At 49.2% G+C, this 24,026-nt stretch overlaps 1 protein-coding gene across 1 annotated transcript in view; it reads right to left on the reverse strand.

Moving 5' to 3' along the window:
- The window catches only part of Bmerb1 (bMERB domain containing 1), a 130,606-nt gene that overhangs the window by 24,740 nt on the left and 81,840 nt on the right, over positions 1–24,026 (reverse strand). The window contains exon 2 of the mRNA XM_004652283.2: positions 17,096–17,219. Within this exon, the coding sequence (XP_004652340.1) occupies positions 17,096–17,219 (124 nt within the window). The remainder of the gene's footprint in view (positions 1–17,095; positions 17,220–24,026) is intronic.

Here is a 24,026-nt window from a genome sequence, read left to right on the forward strand (position 1 = left end):
GGTAGATAGGGAGAAAGAGAATGGGTGTGCCAGGGCCTCTAGCCACTGCAAATGAACTCTAGATACCCGTGCCATCTTGTGCATCAGGCTTTTCATAGGTTCTGGGGAATTAAACATGGGTTCTTTGGCTTTGCAGGCAAGTGCCTTAACTGCTAGACAATCTTTCCAGCTCAAAGCCTAATTCTTTGCTGTAAACATTTCTTTTTCTTTGTCTTCCTTCCTTCCTTTCTTTTTCTTTTTTGGTTTTTCAAGGTAGGATTTCACTCTAGCCCTGGCTGACCTGGAATTCACCATGCAATCTCAGGGTGGCCTCAAACTCATGGTGGTCCTCCTACCTCTGCCTCCCGAGTGCTGGGATTAAAGGTGTGCGCCACCACACCCAGCTTGCGTAAACATTTCTATTTGCTCCTTCCTTTCAAACTGTAAACTTTTCTTTGCATTTTGTCTCAGCAACAGGAAGGTGGCTGCAACAAGGATGGTCTTCCAATGCCATGAAATTATATTCTTCAAGCTTTAAATAGCCTATGCCAAGTGCTTTCAATGCATGCCTGGTACTTTATTTATTTATTTTTTGTTTGTTTATTTATTTATTTATTTGAGAGTGACAGACAGAGAGAGAAAGAGGCCCAGAGAGAGAGAGAGAGAATGGGCGCGCCAGGGCCTCCAGCCACTGCAAGCAAACTCCAGACACGTGCGCCCCCTTGTGCATCAGGCTAACGTGGGTCCTGGGGAATCAAGTCTTGAACCGGGGTCCTTAGGCTTCACAGGCAAGTGCTTAACCGCTAAGCCATCTTCCCAGACCATGTCTGGAAATTTAAATAAGCCCCATTAGTCCAGGCCTCTGGTGTTAAACCCAGAAATCAAACTTGGCTATTGCTGGAGAGCAATGCCTTCTCCAACAACCTGATGAATGCGAGGAAAGGAAGGCAAGAGTGTCATTCCTTTTCTCAGATTTTCACACTGGGATTGTAGCGCGGGGCGGGGCAGCCTCACTCAGAATAGCTTCTCTAAGACCCTCTCTCGAAAGTGCTGAGCAGTCAGGGGAAACAGAGGTTCAACAGTCAGGGAGATTGAAGGAGAACTCCCCTGCTCCTGGGAACCATGGTGTAACTACAGAAAACGGCTCTGGGTAGACGGGCGGGAGTCACCGGAACAAGGGGCCATAAACTATAGATAAGTTTGAATTACATCAGTCACCCCAAGGAACTTCCCCTTTAAGCCAACAGCTTATTGTTTTACTTATGCAGACCACTTATCTAGGTATACAGCTGAGTTCCCTCCCCATTTCTGCAAGCTTGCTTGTTGCCAATGTAAAGTTTCCTGTCCATGTCCACAACCACGGAGCCTAGACATTTGATCCACCAATAAAGAATCCAAGATGACATCAAACTTCCTGCCAAGCAGCCAATAAAAGACATGGAATTATCATAATCAAAACACTTGAGAGCACGGAGCTCACTCTTACCCAGGGAAATAAATGAATTCTCCACCCCTCCCAGTAATTCTTAGATTTCTCGCTGACCTGAACCCAGATTTCCTGCAGCAGGATGACTATGGGAAATTGGTCATTTTAGCAGCTCTGGGCAGGGACAGGCAATCAGGCCCCGTCGGATAATACCACACTGCATTACAAATTTCTTTGACAATGACACAGTCATTGTCATTGGAGATGCTGGCAGCTGGAGTTAGCTTTGGCCTAATAGAAACCCAGCAGGGCATATGCCATGCAGGCAGAGCCAACTACACAGGAAAGAGTTGGCTTTTTATGACTAATGTTTCATTGTTTTTTTTTTTAAAAAAAAAAAAGGTTGAGCCAGGCGTGGTGGCGCATGCCTTTAAACCCAGCTCTCAGGAGGCAAAAGTAGGAGGATCACCGTGAGCTCGAGGCCACCCTGGGACTCCATAGTGAATTCCAGGTCAGTCTGGGATACAGTGAGACCCTACCTAGAAAAACCAAAAAAAAAAAAAAAAAAAAAGTTGGTAAACTGTGGAGTCTGGGGGCTTTGTGGGATGGGTGATAAGAAGAAGAAAGAACTTCTGACTTTGGAGATGGAATGTGGTTTGGGAATTGGAGCCTGAGTTAAGTCAGAACCTGTCACAAATCTCCCCTGGGGCATTTGAGCAAGTCACTCTCTTCTCTGGACTTCTGTGTCCTTGTACATTGCATTGAACCTGGGTATCTCATAAGTGTGCACGCACACACAGAACCTCAGCCTAGAAGATTCCTGGAAGAAAGAAGAGTCAGTTGCGTTCAAGAGTATAAGCTTTGCAAGAAAATTGTCTCCTCTCCCCTCCTCCTCTTGCGCCCCGCCCACCAGCCATACTCAGACTGGGTCTGAGATGTTTGAATTCCCTACTGCTGTGGTCATTGTGTGAGGCACCTCACACTGAAGCTGAGAGAAAGGAATGTCTCCTCCCCATTCAGTCACGACTGCAGTCAGGTCCCATGCAAGGGCCCTGCTCTCCTTGAAAACCTTCAAAGTCCCTCCTCTCCGCTCATCCATCCTCCCAGAGTTTCTTCCCCTTTTTCTTTGGATCCCCAACATGTCACGTTCTCCTGGAATCAAATAAGTCTTGGGCCCAAGAGACAATTTGTCTCTGGTCCTCTATCTCACACAGAGAACCTGATAAAGGTAGCAGCATTGTTTGGGGAGTAGAATGTCAGATATGATTGATTATAACCCGAGGGATGTAGATGGACATGAAGACCCCTGAACAAGCTTCTGAGAGAAAGCAGACCTTCCAGGATACAGCCCGAGGGCATCTCTTTCCTAGGTGTGGCTCCTGAGCCCACTGGCAAGCACCTCCCTGGTCCCTTGGTCCCCAGCACGAAGCTGAAAAATGCCTGTGCCCAAAGCTCCTTGGAGACATCTCGATATGCATACACCTCAGGGCCAGGATGGAAGCCCAAGTGCTCAGACTCTCCCTAGATGCTGGAACTGGAAGAAATGCCTCTCGCCTTCCTTCCACAGGAGAAGAAACCAACACCCAGAGCAGGACTGTTGTCCACAGGCTCCCTAACACTTCTAGACATTGTTTTGCACATGTATGTATCTGTGTAGTGTGTGTCAGTGTGTGTGTGTGTATATATTAGCTTTTCAAGGTAGGGTCTTGCTCTAGCCCAGGCTGACCTGGAATTCACTATGTAGTCTCAGGCTGGCCTTGAACTCATGGTGATACCTACCTACCTCTGCTTCCCAAGTGCTGGGATTAAAGGTGTTTGCCAATATGCCCAACCTTCATCTTGGGTTTTTTAAAATTTTCATTTTAGAAAAGCTGAGCAAGAAAGAAAGGGAGAGAGAGAACTGGCATGCTAGGGCCTCAGCCACTGAAATCGCACTCCAGACGCTTGCGCCACCTAGTGGGCACGTATGACGTTGCGCTTGCCTCACCTTTGTCTGGCTTACATGGGATCTGGAGAGTCAAAGAGGGGTCCTCAGGCTTCACACACAAGCGTCTTCACTGCCAAGCCATCTCTCCAGCCCCCATCTTGTTTCTTTTTTTTAAATATTTATGTATTTTTTTGAAAGTTTTTATTAGCATTTTCCATGATTATAAAAACAATATCCCATGGTAATTCCCTCCCTTCCCCGAGCACACTTTCCCCTTTGAAATTCCATTCCCATCTTGTTTCTTGAGACAGGCTCCATCACGGAACCTGGGGCGTACCAACTGGACTCTACTAGCTGGCCAGAAGGCTCTGCAGACCCCTGTCTCCACCTCCCCAGTGCTGAGATGACACGGGTACTGGGCGCCTGCACATGGGCCCTCATGCTTGTGTGGCAGGCTCTTCACCCACGGATCTGTCACCCCAGCCACATCTGCCTTGTTTATTTTTAGTATTTTATTTATTTATTTATTGGGGAGGGATGAAGGGGAAAAGGGGGGGGGCAAATAGAATGGGCATACCAAGGCCTCCAGCTACTGCAAATGAACTCCAGACACATGTGCCACCTTGTGCATCTGGCGTATGTGAGTCCTGGGGAATCAAACCTGGGTCCTTAGGCTCTGCAGGCAAGCGCCTTAACCGCTAAGCCATCTCTCCAGCCCTGCCTTGCTTTTTGAGAAGGGGTCTTTCGCTGAGCCTGGAGCTCACAGATCTGGCTAGGCTAGCTGGTCAGCAAGCCCCAGGTCTCCTCCTGCCTCTACCTACCTGGTGCTCTGATTACTGGCATGTATCGCCAGTTCTGGCTTTTATTTAGGTGCTGGAATCTGGACTCAGGTTTGCACTGAGTCATCTCTCCAGCACCCTTTAAAAAAAAAAAATGTTTTGTGTTTATTTATTTATTTGAGAGTGACAGAGAGAGAAAGAGAGAGAGGGAGAGACAGAGAATGGGTGTGCCAGGGCCTCCAGCCACTGCAAACGAACTCCAGACGCGTGCACCCCCTTGTGCATCTGGCGAATGTGGGTCCTGGGGAATCGAGCCTCGAACCGGGGTCCTTAGGCTTCACAGGCAAGCACTTAACTGCTAAGCCATCTCTCCAGCCCTTTTTTTTTTTTAGACAGAGTCTCATTATGCAGCCCTGGTTGGTGTGGAACTCGTAGGTAGTCCAAGCTAGCCTGGAACTCATGGGCAATGCCCTGCTTCCCAAGTTCTGGGATTATAGGCATGTGCCACCATGTCCATCCTCCCAGAGAATAGTTCTTGAAGACCTACTTTATGCCAGGCTTTTGGGGTTCAATTCCAGAAGATAAGCAGGTGACACAACTTTGACAGATTCAAAGCAGGGTGCCGGCGACTGGGGCTCCACGGAGAGACCTCAGGGATCGCTCCTGCCACACTGCTCTCACTGAAGTGCCCAAGAACATTTCTTTTCTGGCTGCCAGCTGGGCATTGGCTTGTGCTCGGCCCACATAAGACCAGCCAGATCTCCTCCATGTAAGGCCAGCCAGATCTCCTCTGGATGCCCGCCAGCGCCACCTGGCAGTGTTTGCAACAGTGTTGGCTCCTCGGATGTGTGACGGGGCCAGAAACTTTTGTAATTTTATTATTTTCTTCTCTTCAGGTTCTTGCCTACAGTAAGATGCCTTCCTTTGGTTGGTCCATCAAGATGAGAAGAGAGGCTCCTGCCTAAGTGTCCCTAACCTTTGCCTGAACACTCTAGGCTGAAGTGGATCCAAAAAACAATCAAAGGCATAATGATGGAGCCCTAGAGAAAGGGAAAGGGAAGGAGGGAGGAAGGGAAGGAGAAAGGAAGAAGGGAGGGAGAAAAGGTTGAGGGGAGTAAAGAAGGGAGAGAGGGAGAGGAAAAGGAACAAGGAGGGCTGAGCATGGTGGTGCACGCCTTTAATCCCAGCACTCGGGAGGCAGATTTAGGAGGATCGCTGTGAATTCAAGGCCATCCTGAGACTACATAGTGAATTCCAGGTCAGCTTGGGCTAGAGTGAGACACTACCTCAAAAAAAAAGAAAGAAAGAAAGAAAGAAAGAAAGAAAGAAAGAAAGAAAGAAAGAAAGAGGAACAAAGAAAGGAAAGCAAATAAGAAGAAAGGAGGAAAAGAAAGAAAGAAGGAAAGGTGAGAGGCGAACGTTAGTTACTTGAGTAGCATTCCTACTATACAAAAGAAAGCTCTAGCTTACCTGTGATGCCTGAGAACCTGGGTTCAATTCCCTAGTACCCATGTAAAGCCAGTGCACAGGGTGGCATATGAGTCTGGGGTGTAGAGGCTAGAGGACCTGCATGCCCATTTTCTAACTCTCTCTCTCTCTCTCTCTCTCTCAAATAAATAAGTTAATGAAATTTAAAAAAAGAAAGAAAGAAAGAAGGAAAGAAAGAAAGCTCAAGAGCCTCTGAAAACCTACTGTCTTTTAGCCTTCATGAGGCCCCGGGACAAGAGATATGACAGAAGCTGAGACCCGCTAAGGGAACCTCAGATTCCAAATAAAATCACCCAGCTCACAGTCATGTCTGCACTTCGCTTGTACTGCAAGTTATAGTATAAGTTTAATTCAAGAACTGTCCAGAACAGCACTGAAAACATGGTTCGGTGGTTAAGGCATTTGCTTGCAAAGCCTGATGATGACCTGGGTTCAACTCCCCAGTACCCACGTAAACGCCGGATGCACAAAGTCGAGTTTGGTTGCTGTGGCAAGCTCATATTCTCTCCCTCCCCCCCCCCCCCTCTCTCTCTCTGTCTCTCCTTGCAAATAAATAATTCCAAAAGAAATATCTGGAACATATTTATACTAAAATTTCATTTCTGTTTATTTGGCATTCAGATTGATATTTCTTTTCCCGAATGTCCTGTTTTACCTGGTCATCTTTTAGGAGCAGTCCTCAGTATTGAACATCCACTGAATACTCATGTTTAAATCTGACATTGAAACTTTAAGAGGTGAGTGGATCAGGAAGGCTCTGCCTTCATGAATGGATTGAGGCCACTGACCTGGAGTGGGCTTCTGGAGAAAGCAGGAGTGACCCTGTTTTGCCTCTCTCACTTGCACACCCTTGCTTTCCCACCTGCCATGTGGTCACCAGAGGCCCTCACCAGATGGTGGCATCATGCTATTGTTGTCCCTGGTCCTGGATGCTCTCACCAGATGGTACCGCCATGCTACTGTGCTTCCTAGCTTCTAGACAAAAAAAAAAAAAAGAGTGCATGTCTTTTCTAAAAAAAATGTGACCAAGGAGTGTGGAAACAGCTTCGTGGGTAAAGTCTTTACTTTGCAAGTGTGGGGGTGGGGCTTGACTTCGATACCTAGTACCCACATACAAATTCTGGGTATGGTGGCATGCACTTGTAATCCCAGCGCTGGGGAGGTGGAGACAAGCATCTCCTGTCTCTGGGGTTTACTGGTCAGCCAGTCAAGCTTATTCAGAAAGTTCCAGGCCATTGAAAGCTCTGGTCTCAACACGAGGTGGACAGGATTTCTGAGGAACAACACTCAGGGGTGTCCTCTGGCCTCCACACATATGCACCCCCACATATATGAACATACACCCCCCCACACACACACACTGGGCTGGGGTTCAGTTGGTAGAGTGCTTGCTGAGCATACACCACGCGCTGTATTCTGCACCTGCCACCACATAAGCAGGGCAAGGTGGTGCATGCTTGTGATCCCAGCTCTCAGGAGGGGGAGGAGGTAGGAGGATCAGAAATTCAAGAGCATCCTCCACCGGACAGCAAGTTGAAGACAGTTTGGACTAATACCTTGTCTCAAAACAAAACAAATAAACAAAAATAATAAAAACAATTTTTAAAAAATTTTTTTGTTCATTTTTATTTATTTATTTATTTGAGAGTGCCAGAGAGAGAAAGAGGCAGGTAGAGAGAGAGAGAGAGAGAATGGGCATGCCAGGGCTTCCAGCCACTGCAAATGAACTCCAGACTGGTGTGCCCCCTTGTGCATCTGGCTAACGTGGGTCCTGGGGAACTGAGCCTTGAACCGGGGTCCTTAGGCTTCACAGGCAAGCGCTTAACTGCTAAGCCATCTCTCCAGCCCATAAAAACAATTTTAAAAGCAACCAAATGAGTGTCTTGTGTGTTCTGGGAGAATGTATCTCCAGTGTGAAAGCCTATTTCATTTCATTTTTTTAAAATTTTTTTTTTGTTTTTATTTATTTATTTAAGAGCAACAGACAGAGAGAGAAAAAGGCAGAGAGAGAGAGAGAGAGAGAATGGGCGCGTCAGGGCCTCCAGCCACGCAAATGAACTCCAGATGCGTGCGCCCCTTTGTGCATTTTGGCTGACATGGTCCTGGGGAATTGAGCCTCGAACCAGGGTCCTTAGGCTTCACAGGCAAGCGCTTAACTGCTAAGCCATCTCTCCAGCCCTCATTTCTTTTAAATTTTTAAAAATTATTTATTTATTTAGGAGCGAAAGAAGAGGATATGGGTGTGCCAGGGCCACTAGCCACTGCAAACAAACTCCAGACGCATGTGCCACCATGTGCATCTGGCTTACATGGGGTCTGGGGAACTGAACATTGGTCCTTCGGCTTCACAGGCAAGCGCCTTAACCACTAAGCCAACTCTCCAGCCCCTCTTTTCTGTTTTGGAGACAGGTCTTCCTATGTAGTGCAGGTTGGACTCAGACTCCTGTGTGCTGAGTTTACAGGCATGCACACCAACCCCAGCTTAAATTGCTTTTCTTCATAGACTACCATTCACTAAAGGAAGTGTCTGAAGATAGGGAGGTTAGTCACATTCAAGACCAGCCTCATTTTGTAAGCCATGGCTAGCCAGCAGGGCTGTTTGGAGCTAGAGGAGGAGGATGTCCTGCAGAATAATGGCAGTATTCCCCAGCCTCCTCTCTCTCCTCCTGAGGAGGAGCGCCCTGTGGACAAATGTGCAGTTATGTGAGATTTGAGAGGATAGCAACAAAAAGCCCCAGGAGAATGGACGGCAATGTCCAATGGACGGGTGGGAGGTGAAAGTTGGGAAGAATGTGACAACCTGTAAAGCACCTTGCAGACATTTCAACCCTTTCAACTATCCAGCCTGAGTGTGAATTTATCCTAAGGAGATTATGGGCACATGAAGATTTAGTTATGATAACACTGAGAAAAGAAAAAAGCAGGAAACAACCTAATGTCCAGTCACAGGACATGCGTAAACAAACCATGGCACACAATGTCCAGCCACGGGGCATGCGCAAACAAGCCACTACACACAATGTCCAGCCACAGGGCACGCGCAAACAAGCCACGACACACAATGTCCAGCCACGGGCCATGTGCAAACAAGCCACGACACGCACTATACAGCCACGGGGAATGCGTAAACAAGCCACGACACACAATGACCAGCCACGTGGCATGCGTAAACAAACCATGACACACAATGCAAACTATGACACACAATGCCCAGCAACAGGGCCTGTGTGAACAAACCATGACACACAGGCTGAGCGGAATTGATTCAGATGTTAAACTCCACAGAGATGAGAGATATTGTAGACCACCAGCGGATGTGCTGAAAAGGACCCGAGATGGTGATGCTATGGACAGGTGACTGGATCGCCATGGTGCTAACTTCACTCATCCATTGACCAGTTCATGGCTGAATGAGCTATTAAGACGTGGGGCATGGTGGGTAGGGGGCTCAGGGCTGGGAGGTGGTTCCGTGGGTAAAGTACCTATCATGCAATCATGAGAAATTGAGTTTGGGTCCCCAGGACCCACATAAAATGTGTGGGTATGTGCATGTCATCCAGCACTGGGGAGGGAGACAGAAATGTCCCTGAGGCTCACTGGCCAGCCAGTTTAGCCTGATCAGAGAACTCCAGGCCAGTGCTCTCAAAAAACGGTGGCTGACATTCTTGAGGAATAATGCCCTATGTGTGTCCTCTCTCTCTCCCTCTCTCTCTTTCTCTCTCTTTCTCTCTCTCTCTGTTAGTTTTTAGAGGTCAAAACCAGATGGTCCATGCAGTGAGAGAAGAGCAGCCATCGCTGAATAAAAATAAATTCTGTTTGGGGTTAGAAGCTGTGAGAGAGCTATAATTGTAATCTCCGTAAATACAGCACCAAATTCAATCCCGGGTGCAATCAAAGGAATTTGCTGACAGATGCCCTCAGAATTCTCATACACTGCGGGAGACCAAAAGCACCATTTCGTTCTGATTCCAATCACGACCCCAAGGTCCCGAGCGTTCCCTGTAGCCACGCCGAGAAGTGGAACCCGCAGAGAGGAAGAGCGGCACTTGAGGTCTGAGGCTGGTTTATATCCAGAAAAATGTGGAAGGAAGGAAGCAAATGAGTCATCTGGAAGTGGACATCGAGCTTCTTTTTCATCAGAGAAGAGGGGATGGGGCGTCATTCAAACTGCTGTAAAAACTCCCCATGTCCCGGACACACCTCAGATGCTTTAGAATCTGACAGAGGGAGAGAAAGAGGGGGGGGGGGAGAGAGAGAGAGAGAGGGCCTACCCTGAGCACTGTCTTTAAGGCCGTCCTAGGGATTCTAACTGAAGGATGGCCGCCCTGGTGGACACATTCCACTGGAGATATATATACATACTTCTGCCTCCTGAGTGCTGGGATTGAAGGCATGCACCACCATGCCAGGCTGGGTTTGTGGTTTTATTTTATTTTTTTTGTTAACAACTTCCAAGATTGTAAACAATATCCCATGGTAATGCCCTCCCTCCCCCCCCCCCTTTTCCCATTGGAACTCCATTCTCCATCATATCCCCTCCCCCTCTCAATCAGTCTCTCTTTTATTTTGATGTCATGATCTTTTCTTCTTACTATGATGGTCTTGGGTAGGTAGTGTCAGGCACTGTGAGGTCATGGATATCCAGACCATTTTGTGTCTGGAGGAGCACATTGTAAGCAGTCCTACCCTTCCTTTGGCTCTTACATTCTTTCTGCCAGGGTTTGTGATTTTTATATTTATCCCATTTATTTGCCCTTTTCCCCCCTGAGGTTTCATTATGTAGACCAGGGTGGCCTAGAATGTAAAGCAATCCTCCTGCTTCAGTTTGTTTCTTGGGAGATTTTAGACATCGAGGAACAACATAAGATGAGACAGAGAAGTATTCCATATGGTGTGTGACATCCCAGCCGCTTAGGGTGCTCTGCCCATCTCTGTCTCTGGCCCTGGCACATGGGCTGTCCAGCTCCTGGCTTACCCTTTAGGTGAACTGCTGTGCTGGCATAATGTGACAGACTGAAAAGTGGCCATGTCCTAGTGACCCTGTGAGCCTGCTACTTTAAACCGCCAAAGGGATGTCGTGGATGATTAAACTGAGGACTCAGGCTACGCTGGACCACCAGGTGGCCCTATAGAGCATCACAGGTGTCCTTTGAAGAGAAAGAGCTGATACAGGAGAGAGAGAAAGTGATAGAACAGGCTCACTGGGAGTTAAGGAGGCTAAGGCATCAGTTTCAGAGGCAAAGAAAGGGGCCACAAGCCAAGGAAAGCAAGCATGGTGGGACACTGTCCTCAGAGCATGACAGCCATTACCATCTTCGCCGTAACAGCTGGGGTGACCTGCAGAGGCCCAGCACGTTGGGGTCCCTCATGAAGGGAGAGATGGGGACAGTCATGAGACCCTCACCCGGGATTTAGCCGTCCTCTTCTGCACCCCTTCCTTCTGTATGTAATCCTGCCCCAGCTGCAAATGGCCTTGCGGCATCAGGAGGAGCCAGTGTATGGAGGATAAAGTTGAACTGAGGAGAGACTCCACCTCCGCAGCCACAGCAGACCCGCTCTGCCGGGGAGACTTTCTGGTGATGCAGGTGTTCAGGGGTCACCCACGATCCTGGAAGGGAACACCTTATCTATGTTCTGTCAGTAAGCCTGGTTAAACTGCTGGGGCCACCAAGCTGGATTTGGGTGGCTCCTTTGGTCTGTCACCGGCACCCGTAGGGTGAGTGTGGAATGGATCCTGTGGTCTGCCACTACCCTGGTCTGTCATCGCCCTATCTGGAGTGAGTAGACGTTTGTTCACGCCTCCCAAGGGAATGTTCATGCACCAGCAGGGAAGAGAGCTGCAGAAGCCAAAGAAAGTCAGGAAAAGGTTTCTCCCCTCAAGCCTCAGCCAGGAGAGGGGCCCTTCTGACACTTGAATGTGGCCTGGGGAGACAGATGTGAGAATTCTGGGCTCTAAGACCATAAGAGGAGAGATACCTGTTGGGTAAAGTCAGTTCTCCTCTACCTTGTCACCAGGCAGTTGGTGTCATGGTCACAGTAAATGAAGCCACTTTCTGAAGTGTCTCCATCACCCTGAGCATCGTGAGGCCTGGACACACTGTCCACCCTGGCCACTTTGCTCACACCTGGGGACTCCAGGGCAGCCCTTGAAATGGGTCTTGCACCGAGAAAGTTGGGAAGGTGAGTTCTCACCTACAGATTAAATCTACATTTGGTGCCAGCCATGAGTATGGCCGTGTTACAGATGCCACCAACACTGGGCACAAGCAGTGCGTGCACGGGCTGGCCTCCCTCAAGACTAGTGTCCGGTAGGAGAGACAGATACAGCAGAGCCCATACTCAGATCTACAAACAGACACGTCCCTTTGTAGCAAACAGATATGTCCCTCCTGATCGCTGGGACAAAACACCTGACGAGAAACAGCTTATGGAAGCAAAGGGTCTATTTAGACGCATAGTTCTGAGGGGAAGTGCCCACTAAGGTGGGGAAAGCATGACAGGAGTGGATATATCACATTGGCAGGGCAGACGCAGAGTGGGGCACCTGGCTTTTACATGGATGCTGTGGGAACACAACTCCTTATGCTTGCATGGTGAGCTCTTTATACTGATCCATCTCTGCAGCTCCTAACCTCTTTTGTTTATAAGAGAGTCCAGCCTTGAGTATTTTATCATAGCAGTGCAAAGCAGTCAAACACAGAGTGCCAGCGTGGTGAGCCTGCTTCCCTTCAGTGAAGACGCTTTCTCCAGCTCCCTAGATCTTTGCTAACCAGATAAAACCTCCAGGCTGAACAAGGGCTCCTAGAAAAGCAGAGCCAGTAGATTTCATAATGAATTAGCTCCTGGGATTATGGAGGCAGATAAATCTCAGGGTCTGCACTTGTCAGCAGCAGGGGAGCAGGGGGGGAATGAGGGGGCTCAAGTCCCAGGCTCCAGTCCCTTGAAGAGCCATTGCTTCAGTTTGAACCCCCAGGCCAGAAAAGACCAATGTGGTAGTGGAAGCATCCAGGCTACTTCTCTCCAGGCTTTCAGCATCGGGGAGTGCGGTCTGCCCGACTCAGCATACCATTCACACGCCACCCTTACCCACAAATGTCCTCACAGACGTGCCTCAGCCACTCCTAACCGGATGTCTACGTGACCTGTGTCATAGTCAAGTCACCACAGAGAGGGTCACATATGACCTCCCTTCCAGTGCTCCAGAATCTGTTGGGTTCCTGGAGCAAACAGTCATGGGAATTGGATTTAGGGCCTTGTACTGTACCACGGAACAACACCCCAGCCCTGGAACAGATATGTGGGGTTCCTAGAGGGAAGCATCTGACCAGGAAAGACAGCTGGGAACAGTAGAAGCTTGTCACGGGAGGGCCACTCCCTCTCCGCCTGATCCCCAGCAGGGCACTGAGTGTGGTTGTGTATGCGTGTGATCCCAGAGCTCTGCGGACCACCGACCTGGCAGGAGAATCATGACGGCAAGGCCAGCCTGGGCTGTATAATGAGATCCTATCTAGATAGGAAGGAAGGAAGGAAAGAAGGAAGGAAGGGAGGGAGGGAGGGAGGGAGGGAAGGAAAAAAGGGAAAAGAAAAAAGAGAAAATTTAAAAAAACACAGAAAAGAGGGGCTGGAGAGATGGCTTAGAGGTCAAGATGCTTGCTTGCAAAGACAAAAGACCTCGGTTCAATTCCCCAGGACCCACGTAAGCCAGATGCACAAGGTGGCACATGCATCTGGAGTTCGTTCGCAGTGGTTGGGAGCACTGGCACACCCATTCTCTCTCTCTCTCTGTCTCTCCGTCTCTCAAATAAATAAATAAATAAATAAATAAATAAATAAATAAGTGAATAAATAAGTTTTCAAAAAAAAATAAGAACAGAAAAGAAATCTCACCATCCCTTCTCTTTCTTCCAGTTTCTCTGTTCCTTCCTGTTCCTTCCAAGCCTCCCCTCTTTCCTGGCTACTCCTCCAATTCCTACATACTTTGCTCATGACAGATTGCCTTTTTATCTTCTACAATGAAGGGTGTCTCTTCCCACCTGGTGTATACAATGCTGACCTGTTCCTGGAAGATGCTATTTAAAACCAGACTGCAACAGGAATGACGCAGACGCCGCCACCATGTGGCTGAGGCGGGTCCAGTTATGTAAATGCACATGTTTTGTTTTGCCTTCCCCTTGAAGCTCTTCCTGAACTGTTGTCAGAATTACCTGCTCATTAAAAGGCAAGGAAATAGCCGGGCGTGGTAAAGCATGTCTTTAATCGCAGCACTCGGGAGGCAGAGGTAGGAGGGTCACCGTGAGATCGAGGCCACCCTGAGACTGCATAGTGAATTGCAGGTCAGCCTGAGCTAGAGTGAGACCCTACCTGGAAAAACAAAACAAACAAAGGTAAGGAAATACACAGCTTGTTAATTAAAATAACAACATGGGCTGGAGAGATGGCTTAGCGGTTAAGCGCTTGCCTGTGAAGCCTAAGGACCCCGGTTCGAGGCTCGATTCCCCAGGACTTATGTAAGCCAGATGCACAAGGGGGCGCATGTGTCTGGAGTTTGTTTGCAGAAGCTGGAGGCCCTGGCATGCCCATTCTCCATCTCTCTCCCTCTCTCTCTCTCTCTCTAATGGCCTCTTTCTCTGTCTGTCTCTCTCAAGTAAATAAATACAAATAACAATTAAAAAAAAAATAACAACAAAGTTGGGTTGGGGAGATGGCACGGTCTATAAAATGCTTGCTTCCCAAGCAGATAAAGGACTTGGGTGTGATTCCCATGTAAAACTGCTAGGCGCTGTGGCGTGTGTTATCACTATTCTACCTCTTGATCCTAATTGACTCTCACAATCTCAAAGGCCTAGTTGCCAATGAGGTGCTATAGTGAGGTGGTAGGCCCTAGTGAGAGAAAGTTAGGTCATTGGGGGTGTGTCCTTGAAGGGCTTCTGGGACCCTAGGCCCTTCCTCCAGCCTTGCTGTCTCACGCTGGCCCACAGCAATGAGGTCAGCTGTTCACGGGCTAAAACCTCTGAAGCAGTGAGCCAAAATCACCCTTTTCTCTCTATGAACTAATGATCTGAGGCACTTGTTACAGTAACAGAAAGCTACCTCACCTAGTTTGTGTCTGAAGAAAGGCTCAGGGCTGGAGGGATGGCTTAGTGGTTAAGGCACTTGTCTAATGATCCAGGTTCAATTCCCCAGTATCCACAAAAGCCAGATGCACAAGGTGGCACATGCATCTGGAGTCCATTTGCAGTGGCTACAGGCCCTGGTGTGCCCATTCCCTCTCTCTCCCGCTTTCTCTATCGCTTTCTCAAATAAATAAATAATTTTTCTTTAAAGAAAAGGAAGGCTCTCAAAGTGAGCTGTGCATTGTTCCACTGCCCTCGACTCAAGACCTGAAGCAAGATATGGACACCTACCAAGGGTTTGCCTGGAAGAGCTGGGCAACTGAGAGCAAAGGAGTCCCTGTGTTGGGAATAAAAGAGGCAGAATAGGGCTGGAGAGATTGCTCAATGGCTAAAGTCATTTGCTTGCAAAATTCCAGGTTCAATTCCCCAGTGCTCATGTAAGCCAGCTACACAAAGTGGTGCTTGTGTCTGGAGTTCATTTGCAGTGGCAGAAGACCCTGGCACACTCATTCTCTCCCTCTGCCCCACCTCTCACAACACACACACACACACACACACACACACACACACACACGCACAATTTTTCCAAGGTCTCACTCTAGCCCAGGCTCATCTGGAACTCTATAGTTCTAAAGATGTCCACAGACTCATAGCAATCCTCCTACCTCTGTCACTCTGAGTGCTGAGATTAAATTCATGGCACCACCACACCCAGAATAAATAAAAATTTTGTCTCTTTGTTTTTTTGAGGTAGGGTCTCACTCTAGCCCAGGCTGACCTGAAATTCACTATGTAGTCTCAGGCTGGCCTCAAATGCACAGTGATCCTCTTACCTCGGCCTCCTGAGTGCTGGGATTAAAGGTGTGTGCCACCTGGCTATATATATATGTGTGTGTGTGTGTGTGTGTGTGTGTGTGTGTGTGTGTGTGTGTGTTTATTTATATTTACAACAGACTAGCTTAGAGTTGGGCTCTGCGTCCACGAAAGACATCTTGGGTCCAACTCATGCTTCTGTTTTCCACTAGTTACTCTGACCTTGACTCAGTCATGCTACCTCAATCCCTCCATTTGTGAAGTGGGAGAAACACCCTGTCAGGGCTCCTATGAGCAAATGTCTATCAAGTGTGTGGCAGTCTGGTCAGCATTTTGGAGCTCCCGACAAAGGGCAGTTCTCAGCGTCTCTGTCACGAGCCCAGGGTTCTAAGGCAAGGACGCGGAGGGGCAGAATGGCGCCAGAGTCCGTGGTTCCTGAGTCTCTGCGTATGGGAAAATTTCCACTTCTCTGGTTCTGGTGAGAGAGAGGCGCGGCAGACGTTGTGGGTCCCAGAGGACTAGACTGCAGGCAAAATAGGGGGACCCCACGGTGGAGCATGGGGACAGCAGCAGTCCCTGGGCCATGGGGTCCATGCTGGCCCTGCAGCTTCCATGTGGGATTGGCGTGGTTGCTTCAGAGCAGGTGGAGCCCAACAATCTGCTTGTGGTCATGACAGTCCCAGCAGCAGGACTGCCACAGCCAAGAGCGTCTCATTCTTGTCCCACAGAGCTTCCTCCCCTGGGCCTCCCGCAGCCTCCCATGTTCCAAGACAGGAGAAGCCTGGTCTCCTCTTACGTCGATTTCTGTTTTGCTTGGGTTTTAAATTCCTACCGTTTGCCTGTCAGAGCCAAATTTTGAAATTTTCTGGGCTTTCTTGGAAGACCCCCTCCAGCCCTTCAGGAATGCCGTACTCTGGGGACCGAGGTGACCAGGGACCCTGCAGTGGAGAACTGTTTTCTTCCCTTCTGTACCTAGGATCTCCCAGCAGCTCCTGATCACAGGCTGGCTCGGAGCACATACTGTGTACTCTTCACATCTGGATCAGGTCTTCACATCTGGCTCAGGGTACCACTGAGGGCCCTCCTCCCCTCTCCCTTCTCCAGTGGGTGACCCAGAAAGGACTTTGGAATCAGACTAGCTTGAATTCAACCCTGAGGCACTAGTCTACCATCAGAGGCCAGGCATGGTTGCTGAGAGCATTCTAGAGAGGCAGGAGAATCTCAAGTTTAAGGATAAGCTGGGCTACGTAGTGTGTTCCAAGCAAGCTGGGCTACATAATGCATTCAAGGCGAGCCTAGGCTGCATACTGAGTTCAAGACCAGTCTGGGCTATATATAGTGAAACCATGTCTCAAAATAAAGCAAAAGAAAACTGGGAGATAACAATACACACTTCTCTAGATTATCATACAAAAATCAGAGGTTCTTTTGTCTTAGTGGATATAATTCTTCAATCCTAGTGCCCAGCTATCAGGAAACAACATGCTCTTCCAGCAGCCTTCCCCCTCCCCGCCCGGTTCGGTCCCTGCTTCCGCCCCCCCTCAGCCTCTGCCACTTCCCATTCACTCACATGAACCTGAGCTCAGACTCGCGCCGGACCAAGACTTCACGGAGACGTTGTATCTTCGCCATCTCCAGCTCGATCTCCTCGGGCATCAGGCTTGTCTCCGCCATGGAGATGATGTCCAGCTGGCCTGCGCAGACAGGAAGCAGGCATCAAGGCTGTGTGGGCTTTCAGAGATCCCCACCACATGCAGGGCTGCGCATCTCTATGGCTAGTTACTAGGGAAGCAGAGACAGGAGGATCATGGGTTCAAGTTCAGCCTGGGTGACACATTGAGGCCAGTTCTCTACAAAAACGAAGAATTCTCGCAGGACAGCCTGCGTTAGTGTTCCAGTGACCAGCGCACACTGCAGGACACAGCTGCCTGGACCTGTGTTGGAATACTGTGTTTGTGAGGGCATTTTGGAAGCTGAGAAACACGCTTCGTTTGTATGAGTATGTACCTGCCTGTGTGTGTGCGTATGTGTGTGCGCACATGAGTGTGGTAGTCAGGGACAGCCTCAAGTGTCATTTTTCAGGTACCATCCACCTTTTAAAATAGAATCTCTCAGCTGGGCATGGTGGTGCACGCCTTTAATCCTAGCACTCGGGAGGCAGAGGTAGGAGGATCACGGAGAGTTTGAGGCCACCCTGAGACTCCATAGTGAATTCTAGGTCAGCCAGAAAGCCCCAGGGATCCTCTTATCTCTGCCTTCCCAGGGCGTAATTATAAGGGTGCCCCACCATGCCTGGCATTTTATATGGGTGCTGGGGAATCAAACTCAGGCCCTCATGCTTGCCAGGCAATGACTTTACCCCATGAGCCATCTTCTCAGCCCAGGACGTATGCTGTGCTTTATCCTACACAACTCATGTTGGGCTTGTGAGGTGGTTGAAATGGAAGATGTCTCCCCTAGGCTGGTGTAATTTCAATACTTGGTCCTCAGCTGGTGGCCATTAGGGAGAGTTGGGGAGCCTCTGGGAGGCGGAGCCTTGCTGGGGGAGGTGTGTCACTGGGGAAGGACGTTGAGGTGGATTTTGCAGAGCTGGCTCACTTAAACTATTTCCTTCCTGCTGCTGTGACAAGATGTGACACCCCTGCCATCTGCTCTGCCATGATTTTCCCACCACGATGAAGCTTCCCCTCAAAACCACAGGCTGAAATAAACCTTTTCTCTCTCTGTTTTTGCTTTTTGAGGTAAGATCCCACTCTAGCTCAGGCTGACCTAGAATTCACTATGTTGTCTCAGGATGGCCTGAACTCACAGTGATCCTCCTACCTCTGCTTCCCGAGTGCTGGGATTAAAGGCATGCGCCAGCACGCTAGGCTTGAAATAAACCCTTTCTTTCTATCTATCAGATGCTTCTGGCCAGGTATTTTATCCCAGCAACAGGTAACTGCACCAGTTTATTCCCAGCATAAGGGTGTGGAGAAACCCTGGGACCCACAAGAGGTTACAATGAGACCATCAAAGGGATCTCCTGCTCTAGTCGGCCTGGATTAGCGACTTCTTAGAAAATACGTTTGGTTTCCTCCACTCATTCTTGTCTGCTGCTTGCGCCGGCTTTCCTTGTGATTGTTTCCACTTTGCTCTGTTGCATCTGAGGCACCTGCCGGACGGAGCCACCAGACTTGATTTCTCCTGCCTTCACCACCATGAGTCATAACAGGCCTCTTTTCCTTATGAATTAACACAGTTCCGGGTATTGTGTCATAGCAACAGAAGACAGACTGATGCGTGGGGAGCCTGGCATGATGCTGCCAGAGGCTGAGTAGGCTCATGCGAGCCTTCTGCAGACACTGTCAGCCCCTGTCTGGTCCCATCCATATAGTGGCCCCCTTGACCACAGCTACTTGGCATATTCCAGCCTCAGTGACCAAGGATGACGCTAGACAAACATCTATATCAAGTATCTTATGATCATACTAAGTAATATAAGTAGTAGTCATACAAAATAACACAAGTTTGTTCTAGAAGATTGCAGGTAGGTCAAAAATAAATCTCATCTATAATCCTACAACCTAAAGAGAGGCACTGCCAACATTTTCTTGGACATCCTTCCAGTGCCTTTCCCCCTCAATATTGAGAATCAAATAGAGTGCCTTATACGTGCTAAGCAAGCACTCTACTATTGACTACAACCCTAGGCCCCTTTCAGTCTTCTATAGCTGGAGCTATATAGCACCTGTGGTGGTTTGATTCAGGTGTCCCCCATAAACTTAGGTGTTCTGAATGCTAGGTTCCCAGCTGAAGGAAATTTGGGAATTAACGCCTCCCGGAGGGAGTGTATTGTTGGGGGCGGGCTTATGGGCTTTATAGCCAGTTTCCCCTTGCCAGTGTTTGGCACACCCTCCTGTTGCTGTAGTCCACCTTATGTTGGCCAGGAGGTGATGTCCACCCTCTGCTCATGCCATCGTTTTCCCCTGCCATCGTGGAGCTTCCCCTCGAGCCTGTAAGCCAAAATAAGTCTCTTTTTCCCAGAAGCTGCTCTGGGTTGGGTGATTTCCGCCAGCAATGAGAACCGGACTGCAACAACACCATATCTAAGAAACCATACATTATCATATTTGGGGAGGAAAAGATACTAGATGAATAGATATGTTCTTATTTGTTTTGTTGTTTCTTTGTTTTTATTTAGAGAGAGAGAATTGGCATGCCAGGGCCCAAGCCGCTGCAAATCGAACTCCAGATGCTTGCACCACCTAGTGGGCATGTGAGACCTTGCGCTTGCCTCACCTTTGTGCATCGGGCTTACGTGGGATCTGGACAGTAGAACCTGGGTCCTTAGGCTTTGCAGGCACGCGCCTGAACCGCTATGCCATCTCTCTAGCCCTGTTTCTTTGTAAAATTTATTTATTTATCTGAGAGAGAAAGAGGCATACAGAGAGACAGAGAGAGGGAGAGAATCAGCATGCCAGGCCTTCTAACCACTGCAAATGAACTCCAGATGCCTGCACCACCTTGTTCATCTGGCTTACATGGGCATTGGGGAATTGAATCTCAGGCCTCAGGCTTCACAGGCAAGCACCTTAACTGCTAAAGCATCTCTCCAGCCCTTTTTCTTTTGAAATAGGGTTTCACATAGCCCAGGCTGGCCGGAACTCATCATGTAGCTGAGGGTGGCATTGAATTCCCTGTTGTTCTACCTCCACCACCCAAGTGCTGGGGACTACAGGTATGCGACACTTGGCCCTCACCATGGTAGCCCCTGTGGCCTCCTTTATATGGTCCATGTGCGTATCTACAGTGACGTGGGCTGAGGATCCTTAATTTAACATCAACAGTATGAAAGCCAAACTTGGAATTGATCAAGGGAGAAAATGCTACACCTGCCATCAGGTAGCAGGTCAAAGTCAAAATGTGACATGGTGACAATGCAGCATAAAATTACCTTCAGGCTATAAGCTGTATATGAAAGGCTTTAAGATACATGTGAAGGCATAAGATGTACATTCAAACATAAATGCATTTTGTGTTTACATTATATATGTATACTTTTTTTTTTTTTGAGGCAAGGTTTCACTTGATCCCAGACTGACCTGGAACTCATTGTGTAGTTCAGGCTGGACTTGAACTCACAGAGATCCTCCCACCCCATCTTCCCAAGTGCCAGGATTACAGGCATAAACCACTGTGCCCAACTTACATATACATCTTTTTAAAAGACTGAAAATGTGGGCTGGAGAGATGGCTCAGTGGTTAAGCGCTTTCCTGTGAAGCCTAAGGACCCCGGTTCGAGGCTCGGTTCCCCAGGTCCCACGTTAGCCAGATGCACAAGGGGGCGCACGCGTCTGGAGTTCGTTTGCAGTGGCTGGAGGCCCTGGCGCGCCCATTCTCTCTCTCTCCCTCTATCTGTCTTTCTCTCTGTGTCTGTCGCTCTCAAATAAATAAATAAAAATATTTTTTAAAAAAGACTGAAAATGTGTACCAAAATGTTAGTCATTTAAAATGTGAATAAACACATGTACATGCGGTTCTGTGCACATCCATACGTGACGTGACTTTATATATAACACAGTCTTGCTGTGCGTCCCCAGCTGCCTGTCTTCAGCATCCATGTGAGAACCTGGGGCATTTCTGTTTGCGGCTGTGTTTCCCACTTTCCCTGCTGTACGCGGCTCTGGTATGGCTTCCCCAAAGCCAACCCTCTGCACACCTCTAAGAGGCTCCTCTGAGCCTCGTTTCCAAAGAGAATAGAACATCACTGTCCGCGGTCCCTGGCAGATAGAGGAGCCGTTTATGGAAAGGAGATGCTCCCGCTTTTCAGCTATATCTGCTGACTCCTGCCACCCTCCTCCCCGGGCCTGAGCCCCAGCCCCACCCAGTCCTGCTGTGCTTGTCTCTTTCTTTTTTTTTTTTTTAAATATTTATTTATTTATTTGAGAGACAGACACAGAGAGAAAGACAGATAGAGAGAGAGAGAATGGGCGCGCCAGAGCCTCCAGCCTCTGCAAACGAACTCCAGACGCGTGCGCCCCCTTGTGCATCCGGCTAACGTGGGACCTGGGGAACTGAGCCTCGAACCGGGGTCCTTAGGCTTCACAGGCAAGCGCTTAACCGCTAAGCCATCTCTCCAGCCCTTGTCTCTTTCTTTACTCCCGAGTCCATCATCTGGAAAGCTACCTCCATCCTACCTGTCTCCCTCTTGAGACCTGGAGAACCAGGCACCGGCACAGTTAGAAGGGTGTAATCTTCCTGGCAGCAACCAAGACAGTCTAAAGAGAGACACGTTGCCCCTTTCTTTGGCTATCAGACTCGAAACAATGGTCCTCGAGAAATTGGAATTTAGCCCGGCGTGGTGGCGCACGCCTTTAATCCCAGCCCTTGGGAGGCAGAGGTAGGAGGATCGTTGTGAGTTCGAGGCCACCCTGAGACTACATAGTGAATTCCAGGTCAGCCTGAGCTACAGTGAGACCCTACCTCGGGAGGGGAAAAAAGAAAAAGAAAGAAAGTGGAATTTCCCCAGGAGTCTGGTGCTGGGAGAAGGAAGAGACTGAAACCTTGCTGCCAGCCACACGGGGAGCTTTTGTAGCAGGAAGAGATCTCACAGTACTGACAACTTGTCAGACCACCTTCCAGGAGAGGCTGAAGCTGAGACAGTGATGCGCAGGGCCCACACCTCAACCAGACTGCTTGGTGACGCATACCTTGGGGAGATCAGTGAAGACACAGACTTGGGGGGGGGTGTCAGTCATTGGACATCTTATTTATTCCTCTTCCCAGTGTGGTCACGTTTAATAAATCTGCTTTCTCTGGTTTTCACTGTTATCTGTCTCTTTAATAGGCCCATTGAGGAAGGTGACAGAGCCTGACTTTAGGGTTGCCAGGGCACAGGCTATGACCCTGACATTTCTGATATCAGCAGCACTGTGACACATAGCCCGGTGAGATCTCAGACTAGCACACCCCCCCTCCCAGAAGCCCCCATGACATTCTTTGTTTACCCATGGGGCTCTCCTGGTCCTGAGTCCTCAGATAATGTCAGATATTTCCTAAGCTGCATACCCTTCAGCCCAAAGTGTCAGCCTCCCGTCCAGCAAGCAGACACTCCCCAGTGGCTGACTTCCACTGACACAAGTGGCCTCCGTTGACAGTCTCAGAGAGAACTCCCTGGTTACAGGAAGAGCGCTGAACAAGGCCAGGCAGAGAAAGGTGAAAAGAGATTTAAGCATGGTCGCCACTGCCCTATGGGAAAACTTGGTGTCTCGAGCAAGGTCTACTGCCCTGGTTTGCAGAGAGCTCAGGATTTCATGATGTGCATAGTGGGGGACCCGGTGCTGAGTTGGGGACGCAACTAGTGACCATTTGCCTCAGCAAGATGCAGAGAGCTGAGGCAGGGCGGGGGTCATGAGCTTGGGGAGGAGAGAGGTGACAGGGAGGGGTCATGAGCTTGGGGAGACTGAGTTGTCTTCTCCCTGTCGTCTAAGGAAGGCAGCTGGCAGTCTGGCCAAGCTGGTTCTAGATGATAGTTGAAGAAAGAAGCAGAGAAGAGAGGGAGAAGGGTGGAAAAGCCAGAGCGAGACCCTAGGAGACTTCTCAAGTCTGAGACCTGGGGAGAGGGAGAGATGCATACAGAGGGTCTTCAGGAAACCGACTGTGCCATGCCCTGGGCCAAGATGTCCTTGAGGTCCCAAGGTTATCCTTCATGGTCCCCAGAATCAAATTCTGTGTCTTGTTCCAGACGCCATGTCAAGGCGCCCCTGGTATTGGAGCAATCAGCCTGGCTTGGGGGAAGAGGAGGAGCATGATTAAACACTACGTTAACATTAACTACATGGACTAAGTGCTGACGCTCCAGTTAGGCTGGCGGGACAGCTTCACCGAATCTGGGCACAAGGCGTGAGTGGGTGGGGTCTTCTGGAACGGGTTAGCATAGGTTGGAGTGCCAGCTCTGCACCTCACTCACTGTATGACCCAAGGAAGTCTGTTAAGCCCTTTGTGGCTTAGCACCTCTGTCACAAGAGGAGTGTAGGGGAGTCTCAGAGCCCAGCTGCTGTGAGGAGTGAAGTATCCCAGGCATGTGGCGCTCCATAAATGGTTACAATGACCCTTGGGAGGACCATCACGCTGGCTGTACCTGCCACCTCTTTTAGTCTGTCTTCACCCCGAGCCAGTGGGATCAGGATGTTCTCATCTTTACACACACTCAGGGCAGGAAAGGGAAACTGTAAGCTCCAGATTTGGTGAGCACCTTTTGTCCACACAGGGCTCTGAGTGCATGTCCCTGTTCACCCCATCTTGGAGCCTGGGGCAGCACAATTACAAGTCACAAACAGAGGTCTGAAACAATAGTCTAGTCTCTCCCATTTCTGGAATTGGGAAATCCAGTGACTCCCTCTGAAGGCTGAAGGGCAGGAGTGTGGGTGTGTGTGGGTGTGGGGGATCCTCCTGTTTCTCCAGCTCCTGGTGGCTCCTGACAAGCCTCAGCATGTGTGCATCTCTCTGTCTGAGTTGAC

Source organism: Jaculus jaculus, chromosome 11 (genome assembly GCF_020740685.1).
Source record: "Jaculus jaculus isolate mJacJac1 chromosome 11, mJacJac1.mat.Y.cur, whole genome shotgun sequence".
NCBI classification, from domain to species: domain Eukaryota; kingdom Metazoa; phylum Chordata; class Mammalia; order Rodentia; family Dipodidae; genus Jaculus; species Jaculus jaculus.